The sequence below is a fragment of the Bos indicus genome, chromosome 3 (genome assembly GCF_029378745.1).
Source record: "Bos indicus isolate NIAB-ARS_2022 breed Sahiwal x Tharparkar chromosome 3, NIAB-ARS_B.indTharparkar_mat_pri_1.0, whole genome shotgun sequence".
NCBI classification, from domain to species: domain Eukaryota; kingdom Metazoa; phylum Chordata; class Mammalia; order Artiodactyla; family Bovidae; genus Bos; species Bos indicus.
The window spans coordinates 94,273,099-94,287,942 of record NC_091762.1 but is presented as its reverse complement, the minus strand read 5'-3'; the positions used below and the strand labels follow the sequence as shown (position 1 = coordinate 94,287,942).

Genomic DNA, 14,844 nt, shown 5'->3' with positions numbered 1-14,844 from the left:
TTGTGTGGCAGTTTGAGCATTCTTTGGCATTGCCTTTCTTTGGGATTGGAATGAAAACTGACCTTTTCCAGTCCTGTGGCCACTACTGAGTTTTCCAAATTTGCTGGCATATTGAGTGCAGCACTTTCACAGCATCATCTTTTAGTATTTGAAATAGCTCAACTGGAATGCCATCACCTCTATTAGGTTTGTTCGTAATGATGCTTCCTAAGGCCCACTTGACTTCACATTCCAGGATGTCTGGCTGTAGGTGAGTGATCACACCATTGTGATCAGTTGGTCATGAAGATCTTTTTTATACAGTTCTGTGTATTTTTGCCACCTCTTCTTAATATCTTCTGCTTCTGTTAAGTCCATACCACTTCTGTCCTTTATTGACTACATACAAAATGGTGGCTGATGAGTTTTTCCATGTGAGGTTCAGAATTATCACCTTAAAATCTCTTGATAAGAATAAAGCAAAATATTAGTTATTACATTGAAGATATCAAACATAAGTTAGTAAAACTAAGAAATAATGGAGTTCGTATATTTATAGAGGAAAGCACTCCTTTGTATGGATGTGGAAAAAGAAGGCATATACACTTAAATATAGGATATTCTTTTGACTTAGAATTTCAGTGTATATATACTCTCAGAGAATGCATTGGATAGAAGAAACTACTGTAATTAGGTAAACTAATTTTAGTTACTTGAGTTCAGTGCAGCAGTAAAAAAGACAAAATAAATGCAAAATGTGTCATATGCTTGGGTTATAACACAAATCACCTGTAAATTATAGAGAAAATTTTTGTGTATGTTGAACTTTTACTAATGGTGACTGATTTTTGACTTTGTCTTCATTCTTTAGTAGCTCCTTTGTCGCTTTAATAAATAATATTCTCTTTTGTCTTTGAGAAGGTGAATGAGCTGTGCTGTGTCACACACACCAAAAAGTGCCCGTTCTTGGCAGAATGAGAAAGATAGCCCTCTTTTTTGATTGCAGATGATAAAAGCCATGAACAAGTCCAATGAGCACGTCCTGGCAGGAGGTGCCTGTTTCAATGAGAAGGCAGACTCCCATCTCGTGTGTGTACAGAATGATGATGGCAACTATCAGACCCAGGCTATCAGTATTCATAATCAGCCCAGAAAGGGTGAGTGTTTGAGCTGATTGAGGTCATGGAATGGAAGATTGTACTGTAACTGGAGAGTGGATATCTCAACCCCATAAACACTCACTGTCAGAATAGGTGAAAACAATTGATTATATTAACCTTTCGAAGCTTGTTGTGCAAGTGTATGTTGACTACTCAGACTTAGAGTTGCAAATGGAACTCTGTTATTGAGGGGAGCATCTTGAAAATACTGCCTCAGGACACTGACCAGGCCAGCATAGGTGTTTGAGGCATCGCCCCCATAGTGAGAATATGTTTAGGTAGATATAGTGCTTTTTGAATGACCATACCCAAAGAGTGTTAATTAACAGATAGACAGGATTCTAAAGGAAGCCTTCCAGGTTCAGTGGTACTCAGAATGTGGTCTCATCACTTAGGAGATTGTTAGACATGAAGATTGTGTCCCGGATCGGCTAAATCAGAGTTTGCATTTTAACACAATTGCAGTGTGATTCAAACACACGTTAGAATTTAAGAAGTGCTGCTCAACATTAGAATTTAAGGCACTGCTTAACATGCCATTTCCTAAAATGTCTTACCAGTGTCTATGGTTTTTAAAATATTCACATAAATAAATAAAATTTTTGCTTATTATTTTAGACTGAGAAACCTTGTATTAAAAAAGTTTAAGCAGATTTCTTTGCTGCAGGACTTTTCGGAGCCTTTAGCATTTTTTTTTTTTTTAAAGGAAGATAGTGCCTAGACCTTCTAAAATTTATTTGACCATAAATCTTTTTCCTCTCAGAATATCTCCTAAAACTAGCTTTCTTTAGTATGCTTCATTAAGCACTTCTCTAGTAGACATATATTTCTGTCTTCGAAGTATATTTTTAAAATCAGTTGTTTAGTAAAGGCATAAAAGGTACTGAGCACATGTATATTCAAATATAATATCTAAAACAGGTAGGTGACAAGTCTACTATGCTCCCTATTAGTCAAATCATATCTATAATATTTTAATAAGTTCTGGGTATCATTAATGTAGTTGGTGATATCCACTGATAAAACTAGAAGGTCTTCAAAGGATGATTCAAGGCCTGTGAGAAGTTTGAAAACTAGGTCACAGGAAGATCTCTTGAATAAAATATAAATGTTTAACCTAAAAAAGTATAGATTGAAAGAGGGTGAAAAATAGGTATCTCTATTTTTAAGATTCTCTATTATGTGGAAATAATATTCAACTTACTCTCTATAGCTATAAAAGACCAAAACCAGCACCAGTGGGTGAAGGCTACAAGGATCTAGATATGGGCTCTGTTTGAGAGCACACTCTGTAACACTGAGAGCTATCCAGAAATAGAAATGGTTGCCTTGTGCTATTGTGGGCTCCCTGTCAGTAGGAGTCTTTGACAAAGGCTGGATGACCTACCCATTAGAGATGCTCTAGGGCCAGTGGGTAGGAAGTTGGAATATCTTAGTCCAATGTAAGATGTGGAGAAATAAAACAGTGTAGTGCAGTTTTATAAAGCAAAATGTAATTAAATGCCCTTTCTTTTACGAAGAGGTATTCATATTTTAAATAGGTGTTTGTTTTTCTAAAAGCTCCACTTTGTAAATAAAATAGTTGGCAATCATATCTCCATATTCAAAATATATTTGCTCTTAAAAAAAAGCATTGAATCAGATCTGGGGTCAGCAAACTTCTTCTGTGAATGGCTATATGATAAATATTTTAGGCTTTGCAAACCTGTGGTCTTTGTTGCCAGCACTTTGGCATCACACTTCAAAAACTGCCATAGACAATATATAAGTGAATGAATATGGCCGTGTTCCAATTAAATTTTATTTACAAAAACAAGCTGCAGACCAAACCTTAGTCTTGACTAGTAAGATTTCCTTGCTTCTTGACTGAAGGAAGCTCAAAACAAAATGGAAGCATGTATCTTAAAACCTCATTCTCTAAGCTCTCATTAGCATCTGAGTTATTGGTTACTTGTATATGGTAGTGTATAGAGTAAGTGTTTTTTATTTTCTGTATGATGGTTTGAGTTCCCAACTACCAACTATTTCATTATTATTTTCAGTCCCTCCATCTCAAAGTCTTTCTTCACTAACATATTTCTATTGCTATTTTAGTGACTGGTGCCAGTTTCTTTGTGTTCAGTGGCGCTCTGAAATCCTCTTCAGGATATCTTGCCAAGTCCAGTATTGTGGAAGGTAAAGAATGGGTTATTTACTGCATGAACAAGTTCAGTCTTAATTATACAACTGAAAAACAGGGGACATTAAAGGAAAACTTGACACTTTTGCCATAGACTTCAGACTCCACAGAAGTTATTTATTCAATAGCATCTCACTGTACAGCTAATTAAGACTGTCATAAGGGTGCTTAACTCTCCAAAGAAAGGAGTAAGTGGTAGAGATGCCATGGGACACTGACATAAAGTTAAGAGATGGCTTTTCAGAGCTCTGGAATAAGGTATCCAAGGGGCCGTAGACTGAGTTCAGAAACATCACTGGGTGCAAATCTATAAATAAGTAGATGACGTTCACGTATAAGTGAACTTATAAGTTTATTTTATTGAAGTATAGTTGATTTATTATGTTATGTTAATTTCTACTGTACAGCAATGTAATACATATATATATATGAGAAAGCAATGGCCACCTACTCCAGTACTCTTGCCTGGAAAATCCCATGGACGGAGGAGCCTGGAAGGCTGCAGTCCATGGCGTTGCTGAGGGTCGGACACGACTGAGCGACTTCACTTTCACTTTTCACTTTCATGCATTAGAGAAGGAAATAGCAACCCACTCCAGTGTTCTTGCCTGGAGAATCCCAGGGATGGGGGAGTCTGGTGGGCTGCTGTCTATGGGGTCGCACAGAGTCGGACACCACTGAAGTGACTTAGCAGCAGCATACACACACACACACACACACACACACACACACACACACATTCTTTTTCATATTCTTTTCCATTATGGTTTATCACTGGGTATTTTCTTCCTCAACTATTCTCACTGTATTTTGATCTAGTTACTCTTGTTGTGTAACAAGTTAACCAGAATTTAATGGCTTAAAGCAACTATTTTATCACCCTCACTGATTGCCCTTCATAGGGCAATGCAGGAATGGCTTGATCTTGCTCAGTGATGTCTGGGGCCTCAGTTGGGATGACTTGAAGGTTGGTGGTTACTTGATGGCCAGGAGCTAGAATTATCTGAAAGTTTGTTGACTCACATGTCTGGGGCCGGTCTTGGGATGATTTAAAGACTAGGAAAGATGACTGGAGTCCTTAACAATGGACTGTTTAGCATGTGGCCTTGGGCTAGTTGGGCTTCTTATATGGTGGCTTAGAACTCCAACCACAAGTGTTCCAGCACAAGGCCAAAGCCGCATTGGTTTTATGCGGCTTGAAAATCACACAGTCGCATCCATCATCCTCTGGTGGTGGAAGTGGTCATAAGTCTGCTGGGGGGAGAGGAGTTAGACTCCATTTCTTTAGGGGGAAAAGGAAAGGCAGCATTGTAGAAAAGCATGTGAGACAGGAGATGTTATGATTATCTTTGGAAAGTGCAGTCTGCATACGGAATGACAGATTTTCATTTCCACTCCAGTGCCCTAAAAGCAGTTCTTCCTGAGGGTGGATTCCTTTGTGTTAATTGAAATACATAGATAAACTTAATGTGTGTTAACAGAGATTGACTTTGATCTCCTTTATTGCCAAACTCAAAACAGCAAGTGAAGAGCAAAGTATGCTAATATTTCGCAACTTAATTTCACAACTCAAAGCAGAAATATTCTATTAAGAAATTAAGAAGTTAGTCATTCTGCTTCCTCATCAAGAAATCTAGGCGTTAAATGACTGATTAATGCCTTTGTAATCAAATATTGACTACCTTTAAAATGTGTCTTTACAAGATGCTTAAAAAGTACCCCTTAAATGTCAGAATGATAAACTGAACTGAAAGAAATCCTTACAAATGCAAAGCAATGTATTTAGAAAGTTACATTTATGCCTTTGGTGGGAATTTCTCAGGTCTTACATTTTGCCACATGTGTCAGTAGAGCAGTTAGCTACCTATTTATGAAAATTTTACTGATGCTCTTTAGAAATTATTTCAGTTGACAAAATTATGTGTCAGAGAAGCAGGATAATTGCTCAGCATGTGATAGCTTACTCCCTCAATTTCAGTATTTTCCTTTAACTTAGGTGGTAGCCCCCAAATAGTTATCATCTGTTGGCTCATGGTAGCCCATGTAAAACATACATGGTAGATTTGCTTTATTGCCAGTCAATAAATGGAATTACTCCCCAGTTCACTCCTGTTGTTTATTCAGTGATTTATTTAACAAGCACTGGCATTCACTGTATGCAGTCATAGTAAGGTGAGTGATACGAACAAATGAATATGATTAGAGCATGATGCAACAGTGGAAACACAAACAAAATGCTCTGTGTGTCCAAAAGAGGGATGTGACCATGTGTAAGTTTTCCTTTTGAGCAGTCTCAGGACAAACTTAGTTGTGCCTGAAGTGAAATCAACAGGCAGGTGTTTTAAGCAGAATCCATCTTGGCATTTGCTTCTCGTAACACTTTCAGTAAGTAAGAGGTTGAGCTCAAAGGACAAAACCTCTTTGTATCTGTCAGCTTTAGAGAACAGAAGTTTCACGTTTAATCCTAGAGGGATTTGCTAGATGCCAGGTACAGAGTTTCATCTGCCCCTCTCCCTGGCTTTGCATTGTTTCCATCTGTGTTGTCTTGGTGCTGATTCTCAGATGGCGTTATGGTCCAGATCACTGCAGAGAACATGGATGCCCTGAGGCAGGCGCTGCGGGAGATGAAGGACTTCACCATCACCTGTGGCAAGGCAGAGGCCGAGGACCCGCAGGAGCAAATCCACATCCAGTGGGTGGATGATGACAAGGACGTCAACAAGGGGTGAATGCAGCAAACGTTCCCTCAGTGGTGTTTCGTTATGGGCTGGCCTCTGGGTTTTGTCTAGACTGGCCTTTTATTACTCTCCTGAAACCCCTGCCTAAGAGAAAGGACTGCTTTGTATTATAACATGGACTTTTAAATTTCTGGTTTCTTGGCTTAATTTCTGAAAGAGTTTCTATGCATATTTTTGAAGGGAAGGGGAAGAAGGCAGCTGATGAAACACAACAGTCCCTCTAAAGTTACTGAGATAATAGTAAAACCTAAGCCTTTTTGGTTTACAAAACACTTTTGCTAATATTGTTTCATTTGATATAACAACTACAGATGAGCAAATAAACACCAAAAGGATAAATGACTCCACAAAGCTTGGAAGTGGCTGGGCTAGGACTTAAAGCCACCTCCTTGGGCTTCAAATCCTATGTTCATCTCTAGAATATGGCACCTATGTTCTGAGGGTTCAAGCCAAAACCTTGGAGTCCTCTTTGACACTTTGCTTCACACCCTACACCTTAATCCAGCAGTAGAGCCTGTTAGCTTTCTTTTTAAACATGTCCAGAAGTGTACTACTGCTCCCTGCTTCTCCTGCCATCGTTTGGTCTGCATTATTGCAGTAGGCTTCAGATTTGTTTTCTTGTTTCTAGTCTTGGCCTCCTCCCTCCTCCTAGCCTAGTCAGTTTCCAGTACAGCAGCCAGAGCAATGTCACTTCTTGCTCAAAACTCACCACTGACTTTCAGGGTCATTCAGGGTAAAAGCCAAAGTCTGTTACAACTTACAAGCCTTACACAATCCCCTGCCCACTCTCTTATTTCTCAGAAACAGTATCGGTTTCTTGTGTGAATATATCAGCCTTCTTCTGCCCTCAGACCTTTGTACCTTCACTTTCTCAACAAAGGCTTCCCTGGCCAGCCTACTACATTGTAAGCCTCTCATGCACATTTCTTCCATCCTCCACCAAATACTTCATACCCCCCTTCCCGGCATTATATTTAAGGGTACCTATAACTCACTAACATATATTTTTACTTATTTATTATATTGGCCCTGGAATGTAAGATTCACGAGGGCAGGAATTTTTGCTTGTTTGGTCACTGCTGTGTCATCAGCACCTAAAACGCTGTATGGCACCTAATAGGGTCTTTAAAAACTGATTAATTGAATAAATATGTCAGACTTCATTGTATTAAGCCTTCTCCCATTCATCCTTCAGGCAATAATTCTATACGTGGGCTTCGGAAAAGACAAAAATGAATTTATGGTCCTTAGTGACAGGTGACTCAGTCTAGTTTTGAAGATAGTTATAATAAGGGCACCAAAGTATGCAAGATGCTCATAGAACACTCTATAGGAGACAGTAAAGATAAAAGAGAAATGAGGAACTCGGTAGAGGTGGTAGGGCAGGATTCAGGAATGACTTCCTAGAGGAATGGCTGCCTCTGGAGCTGAGTCTGGTAAGATGGTAGACATCTGCCGCCCAGCTGTGGCAGAGTGGGCCTGCCAGTATGAGGGAACGGCAGGAGCGAAGGCAGATAGAGGGCGCTTCCAGCATGGCATACCAGATTTTTTTAAATGAATGTTTTAAAACTTTTGTTGTTGAACAAAGAGAAGCAATATCTAAATCAATGAGTATGTTTGTCTGCTTTATAAATAACACTTTATCTTCCCATACGTCCTGGAAAATTTAATTTCAAAATCAATTTGTGTTTAATTCTCTTATAGTCGGTTGTTAGGTTGATGGTGTGAACTGATATGAGCAAGCATCTGTATTATCACAACAAATTCTATGGTTATTAGGACAAAAAATTGGTAATCTGACAATCTGATGCCATATGGTATTGGTAGCTAACAACAAGTAGGTTGTCCCTTCCTACAACAGTGGCAGTGTCTTCGAAAAAAGAACAAGAGCTCATCAGGGAAAACTCTCAAACCCAGGAGTTTATTGTATAGTGTGTAGACAGAATGTTTTCTAGCTTGTCCCACAATGTCAGGGTATCCTTTCTCAAGAGAGTTCTTATCAACTAAGGCTGCTCTAGTTTTTATACTGTCTGATGAGTTAGAAATTAAACTTAACAGTGTTTAAATAATTTTAATTCAGTCAAATGTAGCATGTCCCCGATAGTCAACTTTAGGCTAAATCTGATCTTTTATACATAGAGATTCAAAAACAAAAACAGGTTTAAAAGTTGTTAGGAAAAGTTCACAACAATTACTTTGACTCCTCCTCAGAATGAGTGTGTTCATCCACATATTTATACTTGCTATATTTTGGAGAACACGACCATAAAATGTGGCCTTTCGATTCAGGAACCTAGGAGTACTATGCAGCACTGAAGGCAACTTGTTTCAATAGATAATATAGATGCACGTTCATCAGTTCATACCAGCACTGTCATAATTAACATACTTGGTCAAATAATTCCTTTAGTCTGTAAACACTAAACTCCTACGTTGTGTCAGACCGTGAATGTTGCACATGGAAATGAGTATATCATGTACCTGCCCCTTTGGAAGTTTGTGAGGCAGATACACGAACATATGGAGAGTATGATGTGATGGGTGTGGTGGTGGAGCAGGGGCGAGCAGGGCTGGGTGCGGGTCTGTGCAGTCACTGGAGGAACATGAGAGGAAGAGAGCAGACTTGGAAACATTTTTGTTAAATAACCAGCTTCTGCCATCAGGACTCCTTTTTCGTACGTGTGTCCTCAGAATTATTTCAGTGCACAGGCCCCTCCCTGAGAGCTCTGTTCGTGTACATTTTGGGGCAGTGGCTTCTTCTTTGTGATGTTTTGCATAGGTCTTTTCAGCAAGGCACCCAGTGTATGATAAGAGAGAAGTAGTTCTTCTAAGAGCTGCTTCCATCTCTCTCCTTTGTTTCTGTTTTAGTGTCCTAAGTCCCATAGATGGGAAGTCCATGGAGTCTATAACAAGTGTGAAGATATTCCACGGATCAGAGTATAAAGCGAATGGAAAGGTCATCAGATGGACTGAGGTAAGGAAATGGGAACTTGGCATCCTTGATCCCCACTTGGAAGACAACTTTTTACTTGGCCCAGAGACATTCTGGACTGATTCTGGGGCATAAAGGGGGAAATCTCTGTTACCTTCTATGCTCCAGTTCCCTCTGGTCTGTCTAAGCTCACTGGGAGGAAGTGCACCCAGTGTGGCCTGCAGCAGTCTGACAGCTCCGCCCCATGAACTAGCTTTTAGAGATTTGTTCACACTGGACCTCAAGAAGGGTGCATACTGTCTTTGCTGGATTCTTCAGAAAGCTAGGCTGGTTATGTTGCACTCAGTTATAACTTAGATAACACTGTCTTTTAAAAATAGACTTATCTCACAAATAAGAAAACGAAAGTTCAGAAACTAACTTGTCCAGGATTACATGGCAAATAAGCACTGGCAAAGTCCGGATTCAAAGCCAGATGTGGCCGACTCCTGTTTTCTACTATATTGTTTCTTAGAGCTGTGTTAGAGGCTTACCCAGGGATGAGAGGAGCCAGGCAGGGACCTTGTATATGTGTATGTGCGTGTGTGCTAATTTGCTTCAGTTGTGTCTGATTCTTTGCAACCCTCTGGACTGTAGCCCACCAGGCCCCTCTGTTCGTGAGATTCTCTAGAATCTCACGTGAGATTCTCCAAGAATACTGGAGTGGATTGCCATGCCCTCCTCTAGGGTATCTTCCCAACTCAAGGATTGAACCTTTGTCTCCTCTGTCTCCTGCATGGGCAGACAGGTTCTTTACCACTAGCGCCACCTGGGAAGCGCATCAAACAAATCAGAAAGTTTATTTTTTGAGAATAAACAGGTAGGTCCTGGATCTCTTGATTTCTTTTGAAACTCATTTATCAGTTCAGTTCAGTTCAGTTCAGTCGCTCAGTCATGTCCGACTCTTTGCGACCCCATGAATCGCAGCACACCAGGCCTCCCTGTCCATCACCAACTCCTGGAGTTCACTCAGACTATCGTCCATCGAGTCGGTAATGCCATCCAGCCATCTCATCCTCTGTCGTCCCCTTCTCCTCCTGCCCCCAATCCCTCCCAGCATCAGAGTCTTTTCCAATGAGTCAACTCTTCATATGAGGTGGCCAAAGTACTGGAGTTTCAGCTTTAGCATCATTCTGTTCAAATCTCCTTGCAATCCAAGAGACTCTCAAGAGTCTTCTCCAACACCACAGTTCAAAAGCATCAATTCTTCGGCGCTGAGCTTTCTTCACAGTCCAACTCTTACATCCGTACATGACCACTGGAGAAACCATAGCCTTGACTAGATGGACCTTTGTTGGCAAAATGTCTCTGCTTTTCAATATGCTATCTAGGTTGGTCATAACTTTCCTTCCAAGGAGTAAGCGTCTTTTAATTTTATGGCTGCAATCACCATCTGCAGTGATTTTGGAGCCCCCCAAAATAAAATCATCCATTGTTTCCACTGTTTCCCCATCTATTTGCCATGAAGTGATGGGACCAGATGCCATGATCTTAGTTTTCTGAATGTTGAGCTTTAAGCCAACTTTTTCACTCTCCTCTTTCACTTTCATCAAGACACTCTTTAGTCCTTCTTACCTTTCTGCAATAAGGGTGGTGTCCTCTACATATCTGAGGTTATTGATATTTCTCCTGGCAATCGTGATTCCAGCTTGTGCTTCCTCCAGCCCACCGTTTCTCATGATGTACTCTACATAGAAGTTAAATAAGCAGGGTGACGATATACAGCCTTGACGTACTCCTTTTCCTATTTGGAACCAGTCTGTTGTTCCATGTCCAGTTCTAACTGTTGCTTCCTGACCTGCATATAGGTTTCTCAAGAGGCAGGTCAGGTGGTCTGGTATCCCCATCTCTTTCAGAATTTTCCACAGTTTATTGTGATCCACACAGTCAAAGGCTTTTGCATAGTCAATAAAACAGAAATAGATGTTTTTCTGGAACTCTCTTGCTTTTTCCATGATCCAGCGGATGTTGGCAATTTGGTCTCTGGTTCCTCTGCCTTTTCTAAAACCAGCTTGAACATCTGGAAGTTCACGGTTCACATATTGCTGAAGCCTGGCTTGGAGAATTTTGAGCATTACTTTACTAGCGTTAAATGTCTTAATTTTTTTTTAACTTAAGAAGTTCTGTGACTTCTGCCTTTTCCATTTTACATACAAGGTAAACGAGCCAAGGGAGGATAAGTGCCTAGTAACCAGGGATCAGGGAGCCTGGTGGGCTGCCGTCTGTGGGGTCGCAGAGTCGGACACGACTGAAGCGACTTAGCAGCAGCAGCAGCAACCCAAGTTTTCTAGCTGGTTCCTGGCAACACAGAGGCTAGAAGTTCTTCAGCTGTTGTTCCAAGTGACATCTTTCATACCAGACTTGGTAATTTTATATGCAGCTGAGTGGTTTTATCTGCTTGCTTTGTAATAACCATCTATTTGACATATCTTGAGTAGTCGAGGTCTGAACATGTGAATGTCTTTATTGCTTACAGAGTAGTTTGACCTCTGTTCCCTCTTTTTTGCTCCCCACTAATGCCCTGAGATAGGGAGATGAGAAATGAGAAATTACGTAATGAGAAAACAGTCTGAGAGAGGCCAGGTGACTTTGTGACTTGTCTAATGCTGGTTGCTGGCAGAGCAGGGACCAGAGGTCTCCTGACTCCCACTTAAGAGTTCCATCTGTCACTTCACACTGCCATTTTCACTAATGCATCGGGCACCAGGCTTCAGAGCTACCCCTTTGCAGATTCTTAATATAAGCTGCTGCTTATATTAAGTCATAAGCCAAGTATTGGTATAGAGAAGCACTGTAGATTTACATGTCTATATCTTTTATGTTTTGCTTTTTTAAAAATTTTAAATGTATTTTTTATTTGAAGGATAATTGCTTTACAGAATTGTGTTGGTTTCTGCCAAACATCAACATGAATCAGCCTATGTTTTGCTTTTATATCATTTACACGATAACCAGAGAAGGTAGGTGCTTCCCATTTTACAGAGGCAAATCGGCATTAAGAAGCCAGAGGACTTGCTCATGACCCTCCTCTGTGTGATAGGACTCAGGTCTCAGTTCCAGATCTGCTGTGCTTCCGCCTGCACCAGCACGGTGTTCAGTTCACAGACAGTGACACAGCTCTGACCTCAGCAGTCGCAGAGCCATGTGGTAGGAAGAGCTCTGTGATGAGAAGCAAAAGACGCAGATTCTCACCTGTGCCCTGAGCAAGTGCCTGCCCTCCTATGAGTGAGCAGTAATATGCAGGTGTTGGGTAATGTGATCTATAAGGACTGTTCTCTTAGATTCTAAGATCATTTCCTTTAGAAAGTTGTCCACATATTAGGGAGTCCTTTTAGAAGTACACAGTGTAAAATGTAAGCCTCTCCCGGTTCTGAACAGAATGTACCATTACGACTGCGGCCGTGGCTTTTAGGGAGATCAGTAAGTGGTAGCTACCACCCTGTGGATGCAGAGACTGTGAGAGGCAGAGGCTGTTTCTTCGATGTGAGATGTCAGTGCCCTGCTTTTCTTGGTGTCCATGTGTCTGGTCTTCCCGCACGTCTCAGGGAGTCAGGGTACGCATACCCATGAGCTGGTGCACTCATTTCTTCCCACAGACCCTGGACACAAGCTTAAAAGTCTCTTTGGTTTGGGGAACAGGTGTTTTTCCTAGAAAATGATGACCAGCACAATTGCCTGAGTGATCCTGCAGATCACAGCCGACTAACGGAGCATGTTGCCAAGGCCTTTTGTCTTGCTCTGTGTCCCCACCTGAAGCTTCTGAAGGAAGATGGAATGACAAAACTGGGACTTCGTGTGACACTTGACTCAGATCAGGTAAGAATCTCAGCCTTTGAAGCAGGTCTTGGGCAGTGTCTGTTTTCTGACACATGAGTTTTCTTCCTGCAACCCAGAGTACAAGTCTCTGCACCTTGGGCCTGACCGGATGTAGTCTTTGGCCTTCCCTCTGTTGGTAATACAGCTGGATGTGCTGCTTGGTCTGTCTCTGAACCATGTGAACTCTGGCTTCCTCGCCTGAATGTCTTGCAGGGACCTTTCTTTCTGGTGTGGGGTAAGAAGTGTGAGGACCTGCTGCCCCTGTGTGAATGACGTAGGGGCCACCCTGCCTCCTTTAGAGAGCAGGTCCCAGGCTGTCCCGTCTCCTGTTGTTTTCTTGGCCCAACTACAGCAGGCTTCCGCTGGTCTCTGCAGTTCCACTTCTTGTGTTTTTTACTGCCGACATTGCCATGCTAGTTCTGGATGTGACTTGAACCATTTCCCCAGTAGTTTTCCTGTCAATGCGGCTCTCCTGTGGCCGGACTTCCCTCCCTGTCTTACTTATTAACCTTTTTGTGCGCTCTCTGTAGTCACAGTCCAGTCTAAGTGCAGCCTGCCCTCACTTCCTTGTCCCAGTGCCTCTTTCATATGGCCAAGCACTCTCATCTCTCTACATTTCTTTTGGATTTTATTTTTTATTGTTTTGGGGAGGCATGTGGGATCTTAGTTCCCTGGCCAGGGATCGACCTGGGGTTCTCTGCATTTGCAGTGCAGATCTGTAGCCACTGGACAGCCAGGGAAGTCGTTCTTTTGGATTTTAGATCCCTGTGACATGCGCCAGTGCTCCTGCTTTGATGCAGTTGTGTTATTATCAGGGAAAATGTGAAAGGTCGTATGTTTAGCTCCATTTCTTGACTAGTCATCAATCAACAGATAGTTATTTTCTACTTACGGTCTTGCCCAATGCTTTACTAAGCATGTCAGGGTAATACAAATGAGTATTACAGTCCTTTCCCAAATGGTACTGATAATCTTGACTGGAGAGAGAATTACTTCACATAAAATAAGACCAGCACTTTTTTTCTACTAAATATCTGGGGCCCTTGAGGGCAGGAGCCCTGTTTACATTCATGCTTGAATTCTTGTGTTTGTAGGTGTTTAAAAAATGGTATATGGAGAAATGGACGGAAGGACAGGTGTTCAGTTCCTGCTGTGTTAGGGAGTTTACCCAGTATATTTCTCATTTTAACTTCCACACCCAAAGGAAGTACTGTTGCTGACATTCCACACCTCTCTGTGCCCCAGCCTCCCTTCCTGGGAAACTGAGACCACAGCAGGTTAATGGTCTTGCCCAACATCTCACAGCTACCAGGTGCTAGGGGCAGGATGAACATATGATAGGACGACACGTGACAGTTCTAAGGAAGAGAAGTTTGTGTTTACTGCCAGCGTCTAGCCCCTGGCCAGAAAGGACATCTCCTTTCCTGCTCAGCCTCCTTGGCCCTCAGCCTTCTGGAGAGATCTTCTCTGTCCAGTAACCTGTCATCCCCTTCTTTCCACGGTGTAGGTTGGCTATCAAGCAGGGAGCAATGGCCAGCCCCTTCCCTCGCAGTACATGAACGATCTGGACAGCGCTCTGGTGCCGGTGATCCATGGAGGGGCCTGCCAGCTCAGTGAGGGCCCCATCGTCATGGAACTCATCTTTTATATTCTGGAAAACATCGCGTAGACAGAGAGGACTTCATTGTTTTCTGTTCAGACCTGTTGCAACAGCAGTCATACCCAAATCATTTGCACTTTAGAACTGGAAAATTAAGCTTTTGTTAACACTATTAATGGGGGGTGGGGTGGGAGTTGGGGTTTGGGGGACAGGGGTGGGAAGGGGTGGTGGAGGGACAGATGTTCCATAATTCTAAGTCTTCTATGCATTGTCCACCAAGAAGATCTGGGCAGCTTCTGTTACTGCACAACAGTTATGCTATCCTTGCAGCTAATCCCCTTCTGTTACTGTTTAGACAAGAATTCTGCTCCTCTGTTTTAAGACTTACTTTTGGTCTTGTG

At 41.8% G+C, this 14,844-nt stretch overlaps 1 protein-coding gene across 5 annotated transcripts in view; it reads left to right on the top strand.

The window, feature by feature from the left end:
- ZFYVE9 (zinc finger FYVE-type containing 9) overlaps positions 1 to 14,830 on the top strand; it is a 182,138-nt gene extending 167,308 nt beyond the window's left edge. For all 5 annotated transcript variants that reach the window (XM_070786540.1, XM_070786539.1, XM_070786538.1 and 2 more), the window contains 6 exons: positions 986 to 1,136; positions 3,234 to 3,314; positions 5,881 to 6,043; positions 8,925 to 9,030; positions 12,667 to 12,843; positions 14,351 to 14,830. In XM_070786540.1, the coding sequence (XP_070642641.1) occupies positions 986 to 1,136; positions 3,234 to 3,314; positions 5,881 to 6,043; positions 8,925 to 9,030; positions 12,667 to 12,843; positions 14,351 to 14,512 (840 nt within the window). In that variant the 3' untranslated portion in view covers positions 14,513 to 14,830. The remainder of the gene's footprint in view (positions 1 to 985; positions 1,137 to 3,233; positions 3,315 to 5,880; positions 6,044 to 8,924; positions 9,031 to 12,666; positions 12,844 to 14,350) is intronic.
- Positions 14,831 to 14,844: the final 14 nt, after the last annotated feature.